This window comes from Magallana gigas, chromosome 4 (genome assembly GCF_963853765.1).
Source record: "Magallana gigas chromosome 4, xbMagGiga1.1, whole genome shotgun sequence".
Taxonomy (NCBI): Eukaryota; Metazoa; Mollusca; class Bivalvia; order Ostreida; family Ostreidae; genus Magallana; species Magallana gigas.
The window spans coordinates 29676684-29692037 of record NC_088856.1 but is presented as its reverse complement, the minus strand read 5'-3'; the positions used below and the strand labels follow the sequence as shown (position 1 = coordinate 29692037).

The 15354-nt window shown below is 31.9% G+C and overlaps 2 protein-coding genes across 2 annotated transcripts; both read left to right on the top strand.

Annotated features, from left to right (window-relative positions):
- Positions 1-90: 90 nt before the first annotated feature.
- LOC117682159 (sulfotransferase 1B1) lies at positions 91-4458 on the top strand. The gene is made up of 6 exons (XM_066081955.1): positions 91-245; positions 1727-1934; positions 2365-2682; positions 3092-3195; positions 3526-3709; positions 4089-4458. Exons 2-6 carry the CDS (start codon positions 1760-1762, stop codon positions 4190-4192), a joined length of 885 nt encoding a protein of 294 aa, XP_065938027.1. The 5' UTR covers positions 91-245; positions 1727-1759; the 3' UTR covers positions 4193-4458.
- A 4006-nt stretch (positions 4459-8464) lies between these two features.
- LOC136274631 (sulfotransferase 1B1-like) lies at positions 8465-12713 on the top strand. Its single transcript, XM_066081954.1, has 6 exons — positions 8465-8589; positions 10071-10278; positions 10673-10990; positions 11366-11469; positions 11786-11969; positions 12354-12713. The coding sequence occupies exons 2-6, from the start codon at positions 10104-10106 to the stop codon at positions 12455-12457; spliced, it is 885 nt and encodes a 294-aa protein (XP_065938026.1). The 5' UTR covers positions 8465-8589; positions 10071-10103; the 3' UTR covers positions 12458-12713.
- The last annotated feature ends 2641 nt before the right edge of the window (positions 12714-15354 follow it).

Here is a 15354-nt window from a genome sequence, read left to right as displayed (position 1 = left end):
GTAAGTATCACAATTAACATAAGAAATATTCGACACAGATTGCACGAGAAAAATAAACGCCACATTAACCTCGTTATTTTTCTGTATACACAGAGTAGTATGTTTGTATAGGCCACGTGGATTCCCTGAAGCGATTCATTCATAGAGTTGAGAATATAGAACGAATTTCAGCTATATTAAGGACCTGTGAGGACGGATCCACTGTCAAAAAATACACCAACGTGTTATCTCGCCAACTACACGAGGTAAGTACTTCTTTACATTTACTATAAATATATATTGCTGAATATTGCTTACATGCATAAGAAAATTAAGAATATTTAAAAAAAAAAAAACAAATTTATGAACAAGGGAAAAATCAAATAAGTACAAGGTACTAGAGAAAAAATAAAATATGTCGTTTACATATTTGATCAAAGTAAAATTTTTACAGACTGATCAATTATCTCTAAGAGTAAAGAACGATTTTTAAGGGGGATCAAGTCAGTCTATGTATTTATTAAGATGTCTCTGCGTTCGCCCGAACGGTAGCGCCGTAAAACTTATTTAAGTGATTGTTTACATTTGCTTATTTACCTTAGTTTGAGTGCGTTGGCCTTTCATAATTATATGCGTGGCTATTCGGACATGTATAGTTAATGTAGTGTGTTGAATTGGGTCAGTTTATATATCTAATAATATACATGTATAACAAGCATTTCTGCGTCAAGCAATCGATAGATTTTGCGCACCGAGACTTTAAGATAAGATTATCTTAATCAAATACTTGAAAATGTTAAAAGGAATGCTTGACATAGTAAAAATGCAGTTAATGTCTTTATTAAAGTTGAAGGTTATACACATCTGGCCAGGAACGTTCTTGCTCCAGTATATTAAATGCATGCGCGGATCAATGTGAGCGGGTTTGGTTCCTAGATGTTTTAAAGCTAAATTGTATATAGCGAAGCAAATGTCACACTAATATTTTCACTGTTTACATGTCTTAACATATTGTCACCAAGCTTCATATAAATCTTTAGTTTCAATATTTCAAATAAACATTCTGATGCCATTAAAACTCTAAATTTTCTTTAATTTTAGAAAGCAGTGTGAAAAGTGTGTACTATAAGATCTTATGTTTTTCATTCTGTTTGTTTCAAAATCAATGCTTTTGAAAAGTGTCCTTAACCATTTTAATGGCCAAGACCCATGTACTTAGCTTATTCTTTTTAATGTGACAATTGGCATTGTTTATTCGTTGTAAGTAGTTCTGCGTCTTCTTACACTTATTTTCCTTTGACGCCAACAAACCGTGGTCGACTCTACGAACGACCCCCAACGCATTCCTTTTATTTTCAAAATCATATAATCTTTCCCCCTAAAAACTTGTAGGGCCGTTCCTCTATCCCCTTTAAAGATGCATATTTTGTTTATCAAATGTTATTGTATCAATTTTATTTGAGTTGAGGGGGTAGAGGGGCAACTACACCAATCTAATGGGTAAATTTTTATGTTCATACATACTAGAAATCCATGTATTACTTTTGTATTCGGTTCTGATGGATGTGGGATGCTTCTTCAATGAAAAGATTACAGCAAACTTTGTGTTGACCCGTTAGAAGTAACATATGTAACGACTTGGTTCTTTTATTTCTTCACCTACGTTAGAAAGACGTTAGTAGTAATGATAAAGTTAAGATGGAATAAATATTGCCTTCCTTGACACACAATTTATTTTTATTTTCAGTATATAACATACGGTCAGGACTATTCTGTAACAATGACTGAGAAAGAAGTTAAAGATCCCAATGGAAAAGTCGTATTTAAAGTTGTGGACCACGAAGGCGCTCGCTTTCCAGTAGGAGTCTTTGGAAACGTATTAGATCGCCTGAAAGCACTTTCTGAAGCAACTTTTAAGGACACTGATGTTTTTGTTATATCATATCCGAAATCTGGTTAGTGTGTGACGTCCCCTGTCTTCACGTGATCGATGTAGTAAAATTCATGGGAATTTTTTTAATTGCACGTTAAGCTAGAAACATCTCTGAAATTTATATCACATTATATATATATATATATATATATATATATATATATATATATATATATATATATATATATATATATATATATATTAATATATGCGCGTGCAAAATCACATTTTTCATTTGCGCTACATAGCTAACACGAAATCATAATTTCCAAAATCATTGGTAAAACAAAAGGTTTAATATTTGAAGTCTTATCCAACGTTTTTTTTTAAGTTTAAAATTTCCAGCAATCATTTAAAAGTTGTTCTCAATTTATGTTTTAAACTTCATTTTTTTTTACATTGCAACGCCATTTAATAACATTTATTTTATCTTTTAATTTCTATATTTATAGGAACTCACTGGTGCTATGAAATAGTGGACATGCTGAGAAACAATAGCTCAGAGTTTACTAAACACATGCCTCCCCTGATTGACATGCTACCTGTTGAAAAACTTATGCAGGTGCCCGATGGTGTTCTCGTATCTCATCTTTTGCCCCAACACATGCCAAAAGATGCTATCCAAAAGCGCTGTAAACTGGTTCACATCTATAGGAATCCCAAAGACGTGATCGTCTCATTTTTTAACTTCCTCAAGAAAACCAAAGAAGGAGCCATGATGCAGGACATGGAATTTGAAGTGTTTTTCGACTTGTATATCACAGACCAGTGTAAGTTTTACTACTTATTTATCTACTGATCAAATGAGAGGAGAGAGAGAGAGAGAGAGAGAGAGAGAGAGGGAGAGAGAGAGAGATTCATAAAAGAAAGACTAAAAAGTTGAAGCAACCTCTTTTTAAAAGTCGGTTTTGAGTATAATTACAGAAAATAAGGTGGTCTTCTAACTGCTTCAATAATGTAAAACAACAACAGAAAACGTGTTCTCTTTTGTACGATTCAGTTTTATTGATTTAATTTGTTTAAGCAATGGTGTATTAGCGGTCGAATACTATATCGATCAAGCAGTTTCCAAAAAAAGAAAAAAAACCCGATTTTTTGATCGTTTATATGTCCTATGTTAAGTTCTTATTAATAAATACCTTTACAGCAGATAATTCATTGCTCGTTTTTGCCATTTAGTGCCAGGTGGTCTATGGACAAATTACATCAAGGCTTGGACAGATTTTAAAAAAGAAAATCCCACGTACCCCATTTTGAATATTTGTTACGAGAAGATGAAGAAAGTAAGTACAATCATCGCTCATAGTTACAGAAAGAACGACTGTTTTTCTATACTAACATACCTTTATCAGTGCAATCAAAAAGTGTACTTGTATAAGATAAATAATATATTTTGAGGCTCAATTACTCTGTAAGATGTAAACATTTTTAAGAAAATGATTACAATTTTAACAACACATGCTGTATGAGTCCGTATTTGACGTAGCAAGACATTTTGATTTTGAAATAAAACTTTAAAAAAAAACTGCAAAAGAATTACCTATTCATGCATGCTAAAGTATGAAGCACAAGTCACAAGTCACTGAAGTATTTTACAAAATATTTTTTTTCAGGACCTCAAAGGCCACGTTAAAATGATCGCTGACTTCCTGGAACTGAAGCCTAGTGAAGAAATGATCGAGGAAATAGCAAACAAATGCGAATTTCAAACAATGTCCAAATTTAAAAACAGCAACGTCCCAGAGGGCATGCGCATGGTGACAGATGTTAGGGACAAACATATTATGTACAGAAAAGGTAAGAACATTTCCACTTGTACGTGAAGTTCAGCAGATATAAGACTACTATCATCGATTTGAAGTGGACTGACAAGAATATCCGTCTCCGTTGTTTTTATACCTGTACTTTGTAAAGAAAGCTCACATTTTATTGTTATTTTGCCTTTAATATTCTTATACTCAGGAGAGGATGGGTTGGGTTTGGGTAATAACGAGTTTATCAATAAATATATTATTATTTAAAATCATTACATTAAATGAATCGATTTTGAAATGAGCTAAACTGAATGTGAATTAAATGTAACATAGTTATTAATTTAAGAAAAAGGTAAAACAAATTGAAAGTCATCTTTGTCTTTCTGATCAATAGTTAACAGTTACTCCTTACGTAATTGCAGGTGAAGCTGGTGACTGGAAAAACTGGTTCAAAGTTGCCCAGAGTGAGGCTGTAGACGCTGAAGTCGAGGCCGCAAACATTTCTTTAGAAATACAGTATACATAACGAATAAGACGATGACCAGAAATAGATGTGTTTCTGAGAAATACTTCTCTACAATTCATCAAGAAAAAGTCAATTTGATAAAACATTTATATATATATATATATATATATATTCGAAACCCATCAAATTTAGTATATGCCATTTTCTCATAATGACAAGATGCATGCTACATGACTGTAAATATATAAACATGTATATGAAATGGTACAAATCTGTATTATGTACCATGTATTGTGAGCTAAACAAATAAAGTACTGGTAACACCATTCGAAAATTATGTTGTATTTCATTGATTTTCAATAGATTTTACGTTAACGCTGTGAATGAATTCAGAAATGAAAAAAGGAATCAAACAATTAACTGAACACTTATCTTTAAAAACAAGCTGAATTCTCTCTACAATATTTTTTCCAAAAATCATTTGAAATTTAGACATTTAAATGTTGTACTGCAAGACCTAACAAAAACATTTTTTTTTTCTCAAAAAAAGCTGCTTGATTTATGGCTTAATATGTAAAAAGTTACATTTTTTGTATCAATTCATAGGAAATTATGAAAAAAAATTATCGTTATTTCTCTTTTGATTCGGAAGAAAAAGAATGCGTTTAATTCAATTACATGGTTTTCTTTATCGGTACTCCCTAATTTTTCCAAAAAAAAGGGCTGTGATGAATGAAATGTTTCTTAATATATAAGATAAAACTTATTAATCACAATGTGAATATCATCAAATGTTGACCTTTGTGAAATCAAATGTAACATTTTAAATAATGTAAAAATGGCACGTCGAACTTGTTAAACTTACAGTCACTTTATCATTCTCGCCCTACGATCAGCCACGGCAGCGAGGACCGGAAAAATCCGCAGCGCACGCGTGATCACCAAACACACGCTCTCAGTTATGATTAAGGCTTTGAGTTTGTTAAATTGTGCAAATTTCCTCGTATCTTCGCATTATGTAGCTACATACATGAATTTATTGGAAATGTCACTAACTAACCTGTCATATTTTCAGTAAAAAGATCACATTGAACACAAATAATTCAATATAACCGAGCATTACGACACCTGTAGAACGTAATTTTAATCGGATTTCCTCGGTTTAATATGGTTCAAATACTCAACTATCCACCTTTTTATTGAATACTGTTTTCTTTTATGGTCCCTACAAAACCTGAAGGTGTTCATGAGTCGTGTAAAATAATAAGGAATTATCTGATCTGATAACTATATAATTTGTGTTTCTTTAATTATATTTATTCTAAAATTTGTATGCTATTGAAAATGTCCGATGTTTGCAAAACCGCTATTTTGAAGGCGAGATCGTACACTAACTGCGCTATACATCTTTGCCACCCTCATTTTGACTCTTAAATATTTAAACTATCTTGTCTTCGTTCTCATATAGGAATCATGTTTAATAGGTTTACACTGCACTTAAAAGCAATTACTTACCAGAAAGCTGCTTTTTCTAAAGATCAGTAAAACCATCTTAACAGTGAAGATGGATTAATGCTCAGATCATGATCCTCAGATTGCCATTTCCATAGATTGCAAAAGGACATACAGTATGATGCTTCGTGTGAATGAAAAAAAATTATTTACGTACATGTACAATGCTAGAGAGTGTAAAGTACCATGTAAGTAAATGTACGAGGGTTGATCTCAAAATAATGTCACAGATGCGATAAATCGTAAAAAATCCGCGTAAAGTGACGAAAATACGTGCTTGAGATATCTACCTAATTCAATTCAGATCTGATAATTTTAATGCATTATTATAAATATCTGTGAAGATAATATATTTTGTAGAGCGTGAGGTAAGGATACTCGCCGCACGCTAGTGACGTCAATTCTAGATTATTGTTTTTCTGGTAGAATTTCATAATTCAGTACTCTATACAAATTGGCCACGATGCTCTACTTAAATTTTCATTTGCAATAATTTGTAAAAACTGATATGATATCAATTTCTCATAATAAAGGATAATTATTACATTTATTAATACATAGAATAAAATATATGGGTTTTTTTCTCCCCTGAACAAAGGCACGCGCCTTCATAACATCTCTGTGTCGTAACCATTTATTTCAACTTTTTGTTACACCTTTGGAACACCGTTTATACGAATTCGTAATACCTCGAATCTTTTTCATCTAATCGATGCTTATCTACAGGTTTGACTTCGACGTTATGACATTGACATTTTTCACAGAACACGTCAGAATACATCTGAGTGAAAATACGCCGGTTGGGAACTTTAATTTTGCCATGTATTATCATCCTTGTATAAGCTACTCCCAGGAAACTAACTGACTAATCTTGTCTTAATTTTGTAGAGGAAGGGGATAAGAAGTGGAAATGTATAACTGCCTTCTTCCAAAAAGCAATCAATTTTAAATTAATTAATACCGTTAGAATTGACGATCTTAAATTATTGCGCCCAAGAGAAAAGGGTCCTTATGGCATTTTTTGCACAATTCCAGATTTTTATGGATTTATATTTATATTTGTCAGAAGATCAAAGTTATGATGTTTCATGAAGATCCAATTACTATAAAATAATATCTTTATTTGGCATTGAAAGTGAAGGATTTATTTACCTATGATGTTCTTCACCTTGCGACGTTACATGTACGTTATGATTTTAATATCTATCTATCTATCTATCTATCTATCTATCTATCTATCTATCTATCTATCTATCTATCTATCTGTCTGTCTGTCTGTCTGTCTGTCTGTCTGTCTGTCTGTCTGTCTATCTATCTATCTATCTATCTATCTATCTATCTATCTATCTATCTATCTATCTATCTATCTATCTATCTATTATCATATATTTCTACTTCTAAATATCAAACAAGAGGCAGGATGAAATGACATAACAAAATAAAGTTATCTTTTCATCTTGTAGCAATTTCAGTTTTTCTAAAATACGTTACCGGTCCGATAGATCGCAGTCTATTGACCGGCGGTCCAATAGATCACAGTCTATTGACCGGCAGTCTAATAGATCGCAGCCTATTGACTGGCAGTTCAATAGATCACTTTCAAATCTGAATACACATACAAAATAAACGAAAATATTTAAATTGAAATAAAAAAACAAAATCCCTTTGATAAGGTAATAAAATCAATTAAACACGCGGTGAAGCGAGAATAATCTAACAACAACTAAAGTACATTTACGGATTTCTTTTCAATATGTAACACACCAACTGACTTTCTAGAAGTAATTTGTCATTTTTCAGGAAGTACAGGAATTCTTTTAATATTTTCTATGCATATATAATGAGATTTAGATTCAATGATAGTTTTAAAAATTTTGAAGCTAATTTCTATTCGTAAATTTGATTTTTTACAATTTTATAATCGTTTAAATTGGGAGAAAATTGGGGAAAAAAGTCCCGAATTTTTATAATCCACTCAGTTACAACGTTTTCTTGGTACAAAATAAAACAGGTAGACTACACTCATTCAAATTTTTCATTAACTCTCACAACATTTTCTTTTTCATTCTCTCCGAAGGATTTTGTAACTTTGTTGAAAGTCTAAATATTTTGTTAAGAAACAAGTTTACTTCAAAAATCAAATTTAAGGACTCTGCATAATGAACATCTATGAAGTACAATAGGTGTGGCAACTATGATTAACCTGTCTAATTTGCAATCGACATATTCATATTTTACCTCTGGTAATTTTGATATGAAAAGATAGCATGAGGGTTTTTTTCACCTAGTTCTTTCAAACTTTGTATTTTAAGGTATCAACAATATAGACATACTGATAAGTGTTTAAAATGTTTGTTGTGCACTTTGTATTGCCCAAAATAATTTTGAAAAAAACAACATTTAGGTTGAGTTGAATTTCATTAGAGAATTCAGATAATATTATTCTATAATTCGAATATAAAAGTACCAAAAAGTTTACAATTCAAATTATTTTTCTTGATTGATAGAACAGTGATACCAATTCTTTTGCTTAATTTGTTCGTAACCATTTTTAAAGCAAAGACAACACTTTTCAGCTTATACAACACACGATTAAACTTTATACTACGTCGTCCAAAATAAAATTAATATTTAACTGAATATGGTTAGAAGTTGAAAAACTAGATCGTTTTGTTTTGTTTTGTTTTTTCTTTATGTAAGTATCACAATTAACATAAGAAATATTCGACACAGATTGCACGAGAAAAATAAACGCCACATTAACCTCGTTATTTTTCTGTATACACAGAGTAGTATGTTTGTATAGGCCACGTGAATGCCCTGAAGTGATTCATCCATAGAGTTGAGAATATAGAACGAATTTCAACTATATTTAGGACCTGTGAGGACGGATCCACTGTCAAAAAAAAAAATACACCAACGTGTTATCTCGCCAACTACACGCGGTAAGTACCTCTTTACATTAACTGTAAATCTATATTGCTGAATATTGCTTATTAACATGCATAAGAATATTAACAATATAATATTTAAATAGAACAAATTTATGAACAAGGGAAAAATCAAATAAGTACAAGGTACTAGAGAAAAAATAAAATATGTCGTTAACATATTTGATCAAAGTAAAATTTTTACAGACTGATCAATTTTCTCCCAGAGTAAAGAACAATTTTTAAGGGGGAGCAAGTCAGCCTATGTATTTATTATGATCTCTCTGTGTTTGCCCGAACGGTAGCACCGTAAAACATATTTTAGTGATTGTATACATTTTCTGATTTGCCTTAGTTTGAGTGCGTTGACCTTTCATAATTATATGCGTGGTTATTCGGACATGTATAGTTAATGTAGTGTGTTGAATTGGGTCAGTTGATATATCTAGTAATATACATTGTACATGTAAAACAAACATTTCTGCGTCCAGCAATCGATAGATTATGCGAACCGAGACTTTAGGATAAATTTATCTTAATCAAATACTTGAAAATGTTAAAAGGAGTGCTTGACATAGTAAAAATGCAGTTAATGTCTTTATTAAAGTTGAAGGTTATACACATCTGGTGAAGAACGTTCTTGCTCCAGTATATTAAATGCATGCGCGGATCAATGTGAGGCGGGGTTGTTTCCTAGATGTTTTAAAGCTAAATTGTATATAGCAAAGCAAATGTCACACTAATATTTTCACTGCTTACATGTCATAACATATTGTCACCAAGTTTCATAAAAAAGCTTTGGTTTCAATATTTCAAATAAACATACTGATGCCATTAAAACTCTAAAATTTCTTTAATTTTAGAAAGCAGTTTGAAAGTGTGTACAATAAGATCTTATGTTTTTCATTCTGTTTGTTTCAAAATTAATGTTTTTGAAAAGTGTCTTTAACCATTTCTAATGGCCAAGACCCAAGTACTAAGCTTATTTTCTTAATGCGACATTTGGCATTGTTCATTTGTTGTAAGAAGTTCTGCGACTTCTTACACTTATTTTCCTTTGTCGCCAACCAACCGTGGTCGACTCAACGAACGACCCCCCAACGCATTCCTTTCATTTTCAAAATCATATAATCTAACTCCCCTAAAAACTGTTCCTCTTTCCCCGTTAAAGATGCATATTTTGTTTATCAAATGTTTTCGGATCAATTTTCTTTTAGAGAAGGGGATAGAGGGGAATTACACACCCATTGAATGAGTAAATTATGTTCACACTAGAAATCCATGAGATACTTTTGTATTCTGATCTGATGGATGTGGGATGCTTCTTCAATTAATAGATTACAGCAAACTTTTTTGTTGACCCGTTACAGGTAACATATGTAACGACTGGGTTCTTTTATCACTTCGCTTAGATTAGAAAGACGTCAGTAGTAATGAGAAAGTTAAGATGGAGTAAATATGGCCTTCCTTGACACACAATTTATTTTTGTTTTCAGTATATAACATACGGTCAGGACGATTCTGTGACAATGACTGAGAAAGAAGTTAAAGATCCCAATGGAAAAGTCGTATTTAAAGTTGTGGACCACGAAGGCGCTCGCTTTCCAGTAGGAGTCTTTGGCAACGTATTGGATCGCCTGAAAGCACTTTCTGAAGCAACTTTTAAGGACACTGATGTTTTTGTTATATCATATCCGAAATCTGGTTAGTGTGGGACGTCCCCTGTCTTCATGCGATCGATGTAGTAAAATTCAAGGGAATTTTTTTAATTGCACGTTAAGCTAGAAACATCTCTGAAATATATATATATATATATATATATATATATATATATATATATATATATATATATATATATATATATATGCGCGCGCAAAATCACATTTATCATTTGCGCTACATAGCTAACACGAAATCAAAATTTCCAAAATCATTGGCAAAACAAAAGGTTTAATATTAGTCTTATCCAACGTTTTTTAAGTTTAAAATTTGCAGCAATCATTGAGAAATTGTTCTCAATTTATGTTTTTAAACTTTTTTTTACATTACAACGAAATTTAATGACAATTATTTTAGATTTTAATTTCTATATTTATAGGAACTCACTGGTGCTATGAAATAGTGGACATGCTGAAAAACAATAGCTCAGAATTTACTAAACACATGCCTCCCCTGATTGACATGCTACCTGTTGAAAAACTGATGCAGGTGCCCGATGGTGTTCTCGTATCTCATCTTTTGCCCCAACACATGCCAAAAGATGCTACCCAAAAGCGCTGTAAACTGGTTCACATTTACAGGAATCCCAAAGACGTGATCGTTTCATTTTTCAACTTCCTCAAGAAAACCAAAGAAGGAGCCATGATGCAGGACATGGAATTTGATGTGTTTTTCGACTTGTATATCACAGACCAGTGTAAGCTTTTCTATTTATTTATCTACTGATCAAATGAGAGAGAGAGAGAGAGATTCATGAAAGAAAGACTGAACAGTTGAAGCTACTCCTTTATTAAAGTCGGTTTTGACTATGAATTACAGAAAATAAGCTGCTCTTCCAGCTGCTACAATAATGTAAAACAACAACAAAAAACAAAATTTTTCTCTTTTGTACGATTCAGTTATATTGATTTAATTTTTCAAGCAATAGCGTGTCATCGGTCAAATACTATAATCGATGAAGCAGTTTCCAAACAAAGAAAAAACCGATTTTTTTATCGTATATATAAATGTCCAACATCAAGTACTCAAATACTTTTACAGCAGATAATTCATTGATCTTTTTGCCATTTAGTGCCAGGTGGTCTGTGGACAAATTACATCAAGGCTTGGACAGATTTTAAAAAAGGGAATCCCACGTACCCCATTTTGAATATTTGTTACGAGAAGATGAAGAAAGTAAGTGCAATCACCGCTCATTGTTACAGAAAGAACGACTGTTTTTCTATACTAACATACCTATATCAATGCAAACAAAAAGTGTACTTGTATAAGATAAATAATGTATTTTGAGGCTCAATTACTCTGTAGGATGGAAACATTTTTAAGAAAATGATTACAATTTTAACACATGCTGTGAGTCTGTATTTGAAGGAGCAAGACATTTTGATTTTGAAATAAAACTTTTAAAAACCTGCAAAAGAATTACCTATTCATGCATGCTACAGTATGAAGCACAAGTCACTGAAGTCTTCTACGAAATATTATTTTTCAGGACCTCAAAGGCCACGTTAAAATGATAGCTGACTTCCTGGAACTGAAGCCTAGTGAAGAACTGATCGAGGAAATAGCAAACAAATGCGAATTTCAAACAATGTCCAAATTTAAAAACAGCAACATCCCAGAGGGCATGCGCATGGTGACAGATGTTAGGGACAAACATATTATGTACAGAAAAGGTAAGAACATTTCCACTTGTACGTGAAGTTCAGCAGATATAAGACTACTATCATCGATTTGAAGTGGACTGACAAAAACATACGTCCCCGTTGTTTTTATACTTATACCTTCTAAGTAAAGTTCGCATTTTATTGTTATTTGGCTTTTGATATTCTTATACTCAGGAGAGAATGGGTTGGGTTGGGGTAATAGTGAGTTTATCAATAAATATATCATTATTCAAAATCATTACATTAAATGAATCGATTTTGAAATGAGCTAAACTGAATGTGAATTAAATGTAACGTAGTTATTAATTTAAGAAAAAGGTAAAACAATTTGAAAGTCATCATTTGTCTTTCTGATCTTTCAACAGTTAACAGTTACTCCTTACGTAATTGCAGGTGAAGCTGGTGACTGGAAAAACTGGTTCAAAGTTGCCCAGAGTGAGGCTGTAGACGCTGAAGTCGAGGCCGCAAACATTCCTTTAGAAATACAGTATACATAACGAATTAGACGATGACCAGAAATAGATGTGTTTCTGAGAAATACTTCTCTACAATTCATCAAGAAAAAGTCAATTTGATAAAACATTTATATATATATATTCGAAACCCATCAAGTTTAGTATATGCCATTTTTCCTCATAATGACAAGATGCATGCTACATGACTGTAAACATATATACATGTATATGAAACGGTACAAATCTGTATTATGTACCATGTATTGTGAGCTAAACAAATAAAGTACTGGTAACACCATTAGAAAATTATGTTGTATTTCATTGATTTTCAATAGATTTTACGTCAACGCTGTGAATGAATTCAGAAAAGAAAAAAGGAATCAAACAATTAACTGAACACTTAACTTTAAAAACAAGCTGAATTCTCCCTTCAATACTTTTTCCAAAAATCATTTTAAATTTAGACATTTAAATTTTGTATTACAAGACCTGACAAAAACATTTTTTTTTTCAAAAAAGCGGCTTTACTTATGCCTTAATATGTGAAAAAAAGTTACATTTTTTGTATCAATTCATAGAAAATTATTTGAAAAAAATTATCGTTATTTTTCTTTTGATTCGGAAGAAAAAGAATGCGTTTAATTCAATTACATGGTTTTCTTTATCGGTACTCCCTAATTTTCAAAAACAAAAGGGCTGTGATGAATGAAATGTTTCTTAATATAAGATAAGACTTATTAATCACAATGTGAATATCATCAAATGTTGACCTTTGTGAAAGCAAATGTAACATTTTAAATAATGTAAAAATGGCACGTCGAACTTGTTAAACTTACAGTCACTTTATCATTCCCGCCCTACGATCAGCCACGGCAGCGAGGACCGGAAAAATCCGCAGCCTAGCGCACGCGTGATCACGAAGCACACGCTCTCAGTTATTATTAAGGCTTTGAACTTGTAAAATTGTGCAAATTTAATTTCCTCGCATCTTCGCAATATATGTAGCTACATACATGAATTCATTGGAAATGTCACTTACTAACCTGTCAAATGTTCAGTAAAAAGGCCACGTTGAACACAAATAATTCAATGTAACCGAGCATTACGGGCACCTGTAGAACGTAATTTTAATCGGATTTCCTTGGTTTAATATGGTTCAAATACTCAACCATCCACCTTTTTATTGCATATTATTTTCTTTTATGGTCCCTACAAAACCTGAAGATGTTTATGAGTCGTATAAAATAATAAGGAATTATCTGATCTGATAACTATAATTTGTGTTTCTTTAATTACATTTATTCTAAAATTTGTATGCTATTGAAAAAGTTCGATGTTTGCAAAACCGCTATTTTGTATGCGAGATCGTATACTAACTGCGCTATACATCTTTGCCATCCTCATTTTGACTCTTAAATATTTAAACTATCTTGTCTTCGTTCTCATATAGGAATCATGTTTAATAGGTTTACACTGCACTTAAAAGCCATTACTACCAGAAAACAGATTTTCTAAAGATCACTAAAACAATCTTAACAGTGAAGATGGATTAATGCTCAGATCATGATCCTCGGATTGCCATTTCCATAGATTGTAAAAGGACATACAATATGATGCTTCGTGTGAATGAAAAAAAATTATTTACTAACATGTACAATGCTAAAGAGTGTAAAGAACCATGTAAGTAAATGTACGAGGGTTGATCTCAAAGTAATGTCAAAGATGCGATAAATCGTCGAAAATCCGCGTGAAGTGAGAAAAATACGTGCTTTGAGATACCTACCTAATTCAATTCAGATCTGATAAGTTTAATGCATTATTATAAATATATGTGAAGATAAAATATTTTGTAGAGCGTGAGGTAAAGATAGTCACCGCACGCTAGTGACGTCATTTCTAAATCTTGGGCCTTCTGGCAGAATTGCATAATTTAGTACTCTATACAAATTTGCCACGATGCTCTATTTACATTTTTTTAAAACATTTTTTTCATTATGTAACTAATTACTCGTTTTGTAATCAATGAAGTAGAATATTGGATTATTTAATGTGCGATCGGTTGGTCGAGGTACATGTCTCTTCATATAGTCATGAACGTAGCTTTAGAAAATAGCCATTGACGTAAGAACCCAGCTTTAACTTTCCTTCAGAGCGTGTATCTTCTGTCTATCTAATTTATTTATTAACATGACTTATGCTTTTATTAGAGATTGGAACCACATTAAGGATATCCTGTGAATTCGCTCTTAATTTTATTTTGATATATCAATTCCAGTACAATTTCTAGTGATTTCTATCCATCAAAGCAAAAATGCATCGTATCACTATACGCATGTCCAACCTTTTTATACTTGATCTAGAGACAAAAGGCATTGCTTAGATACCCGAAATGGACCGTAACGGTCCCTAGTTTTTTAAAACAGAAAAAGTTTATAATAAATTTTGTTTCAAAATATTGTGTTGTTTCGGGTTTTTTCAAATATTGAAGCATATAATTTATTCATAAATGCAAACCTTAAAAAAAACTTTCATGACGCGGCGATGTCACTTATATATCATGCTATAAACATCAATATCTTAATTAGTGTTCAACGAATTTTAATCACAATTTTAATTTTAATTTTGATTTTGATAAGAAAAGGTTTGATGTATCATTTTATACAATACAGCGCCAATGAGAAGCGCGGTGCATACTGTGACATTACTTTTGGACCAACCCTTGTATTATACATAACAACATGGTTGTTTGCAATTGTACGTAAACACAGCAATCCCGTTTCAACACACCATTAAACCATTCAACCGGGTACAACTTAGGAGGGATGGATATTGTAACGTATGAGTAAACTGAGATAAAGTTTAGCGTCATTTTGTAATTTTTAAAATGTACATGTACTTATAGATTTATTAAACATTAACTTCAAATAAAAATAAGAAAA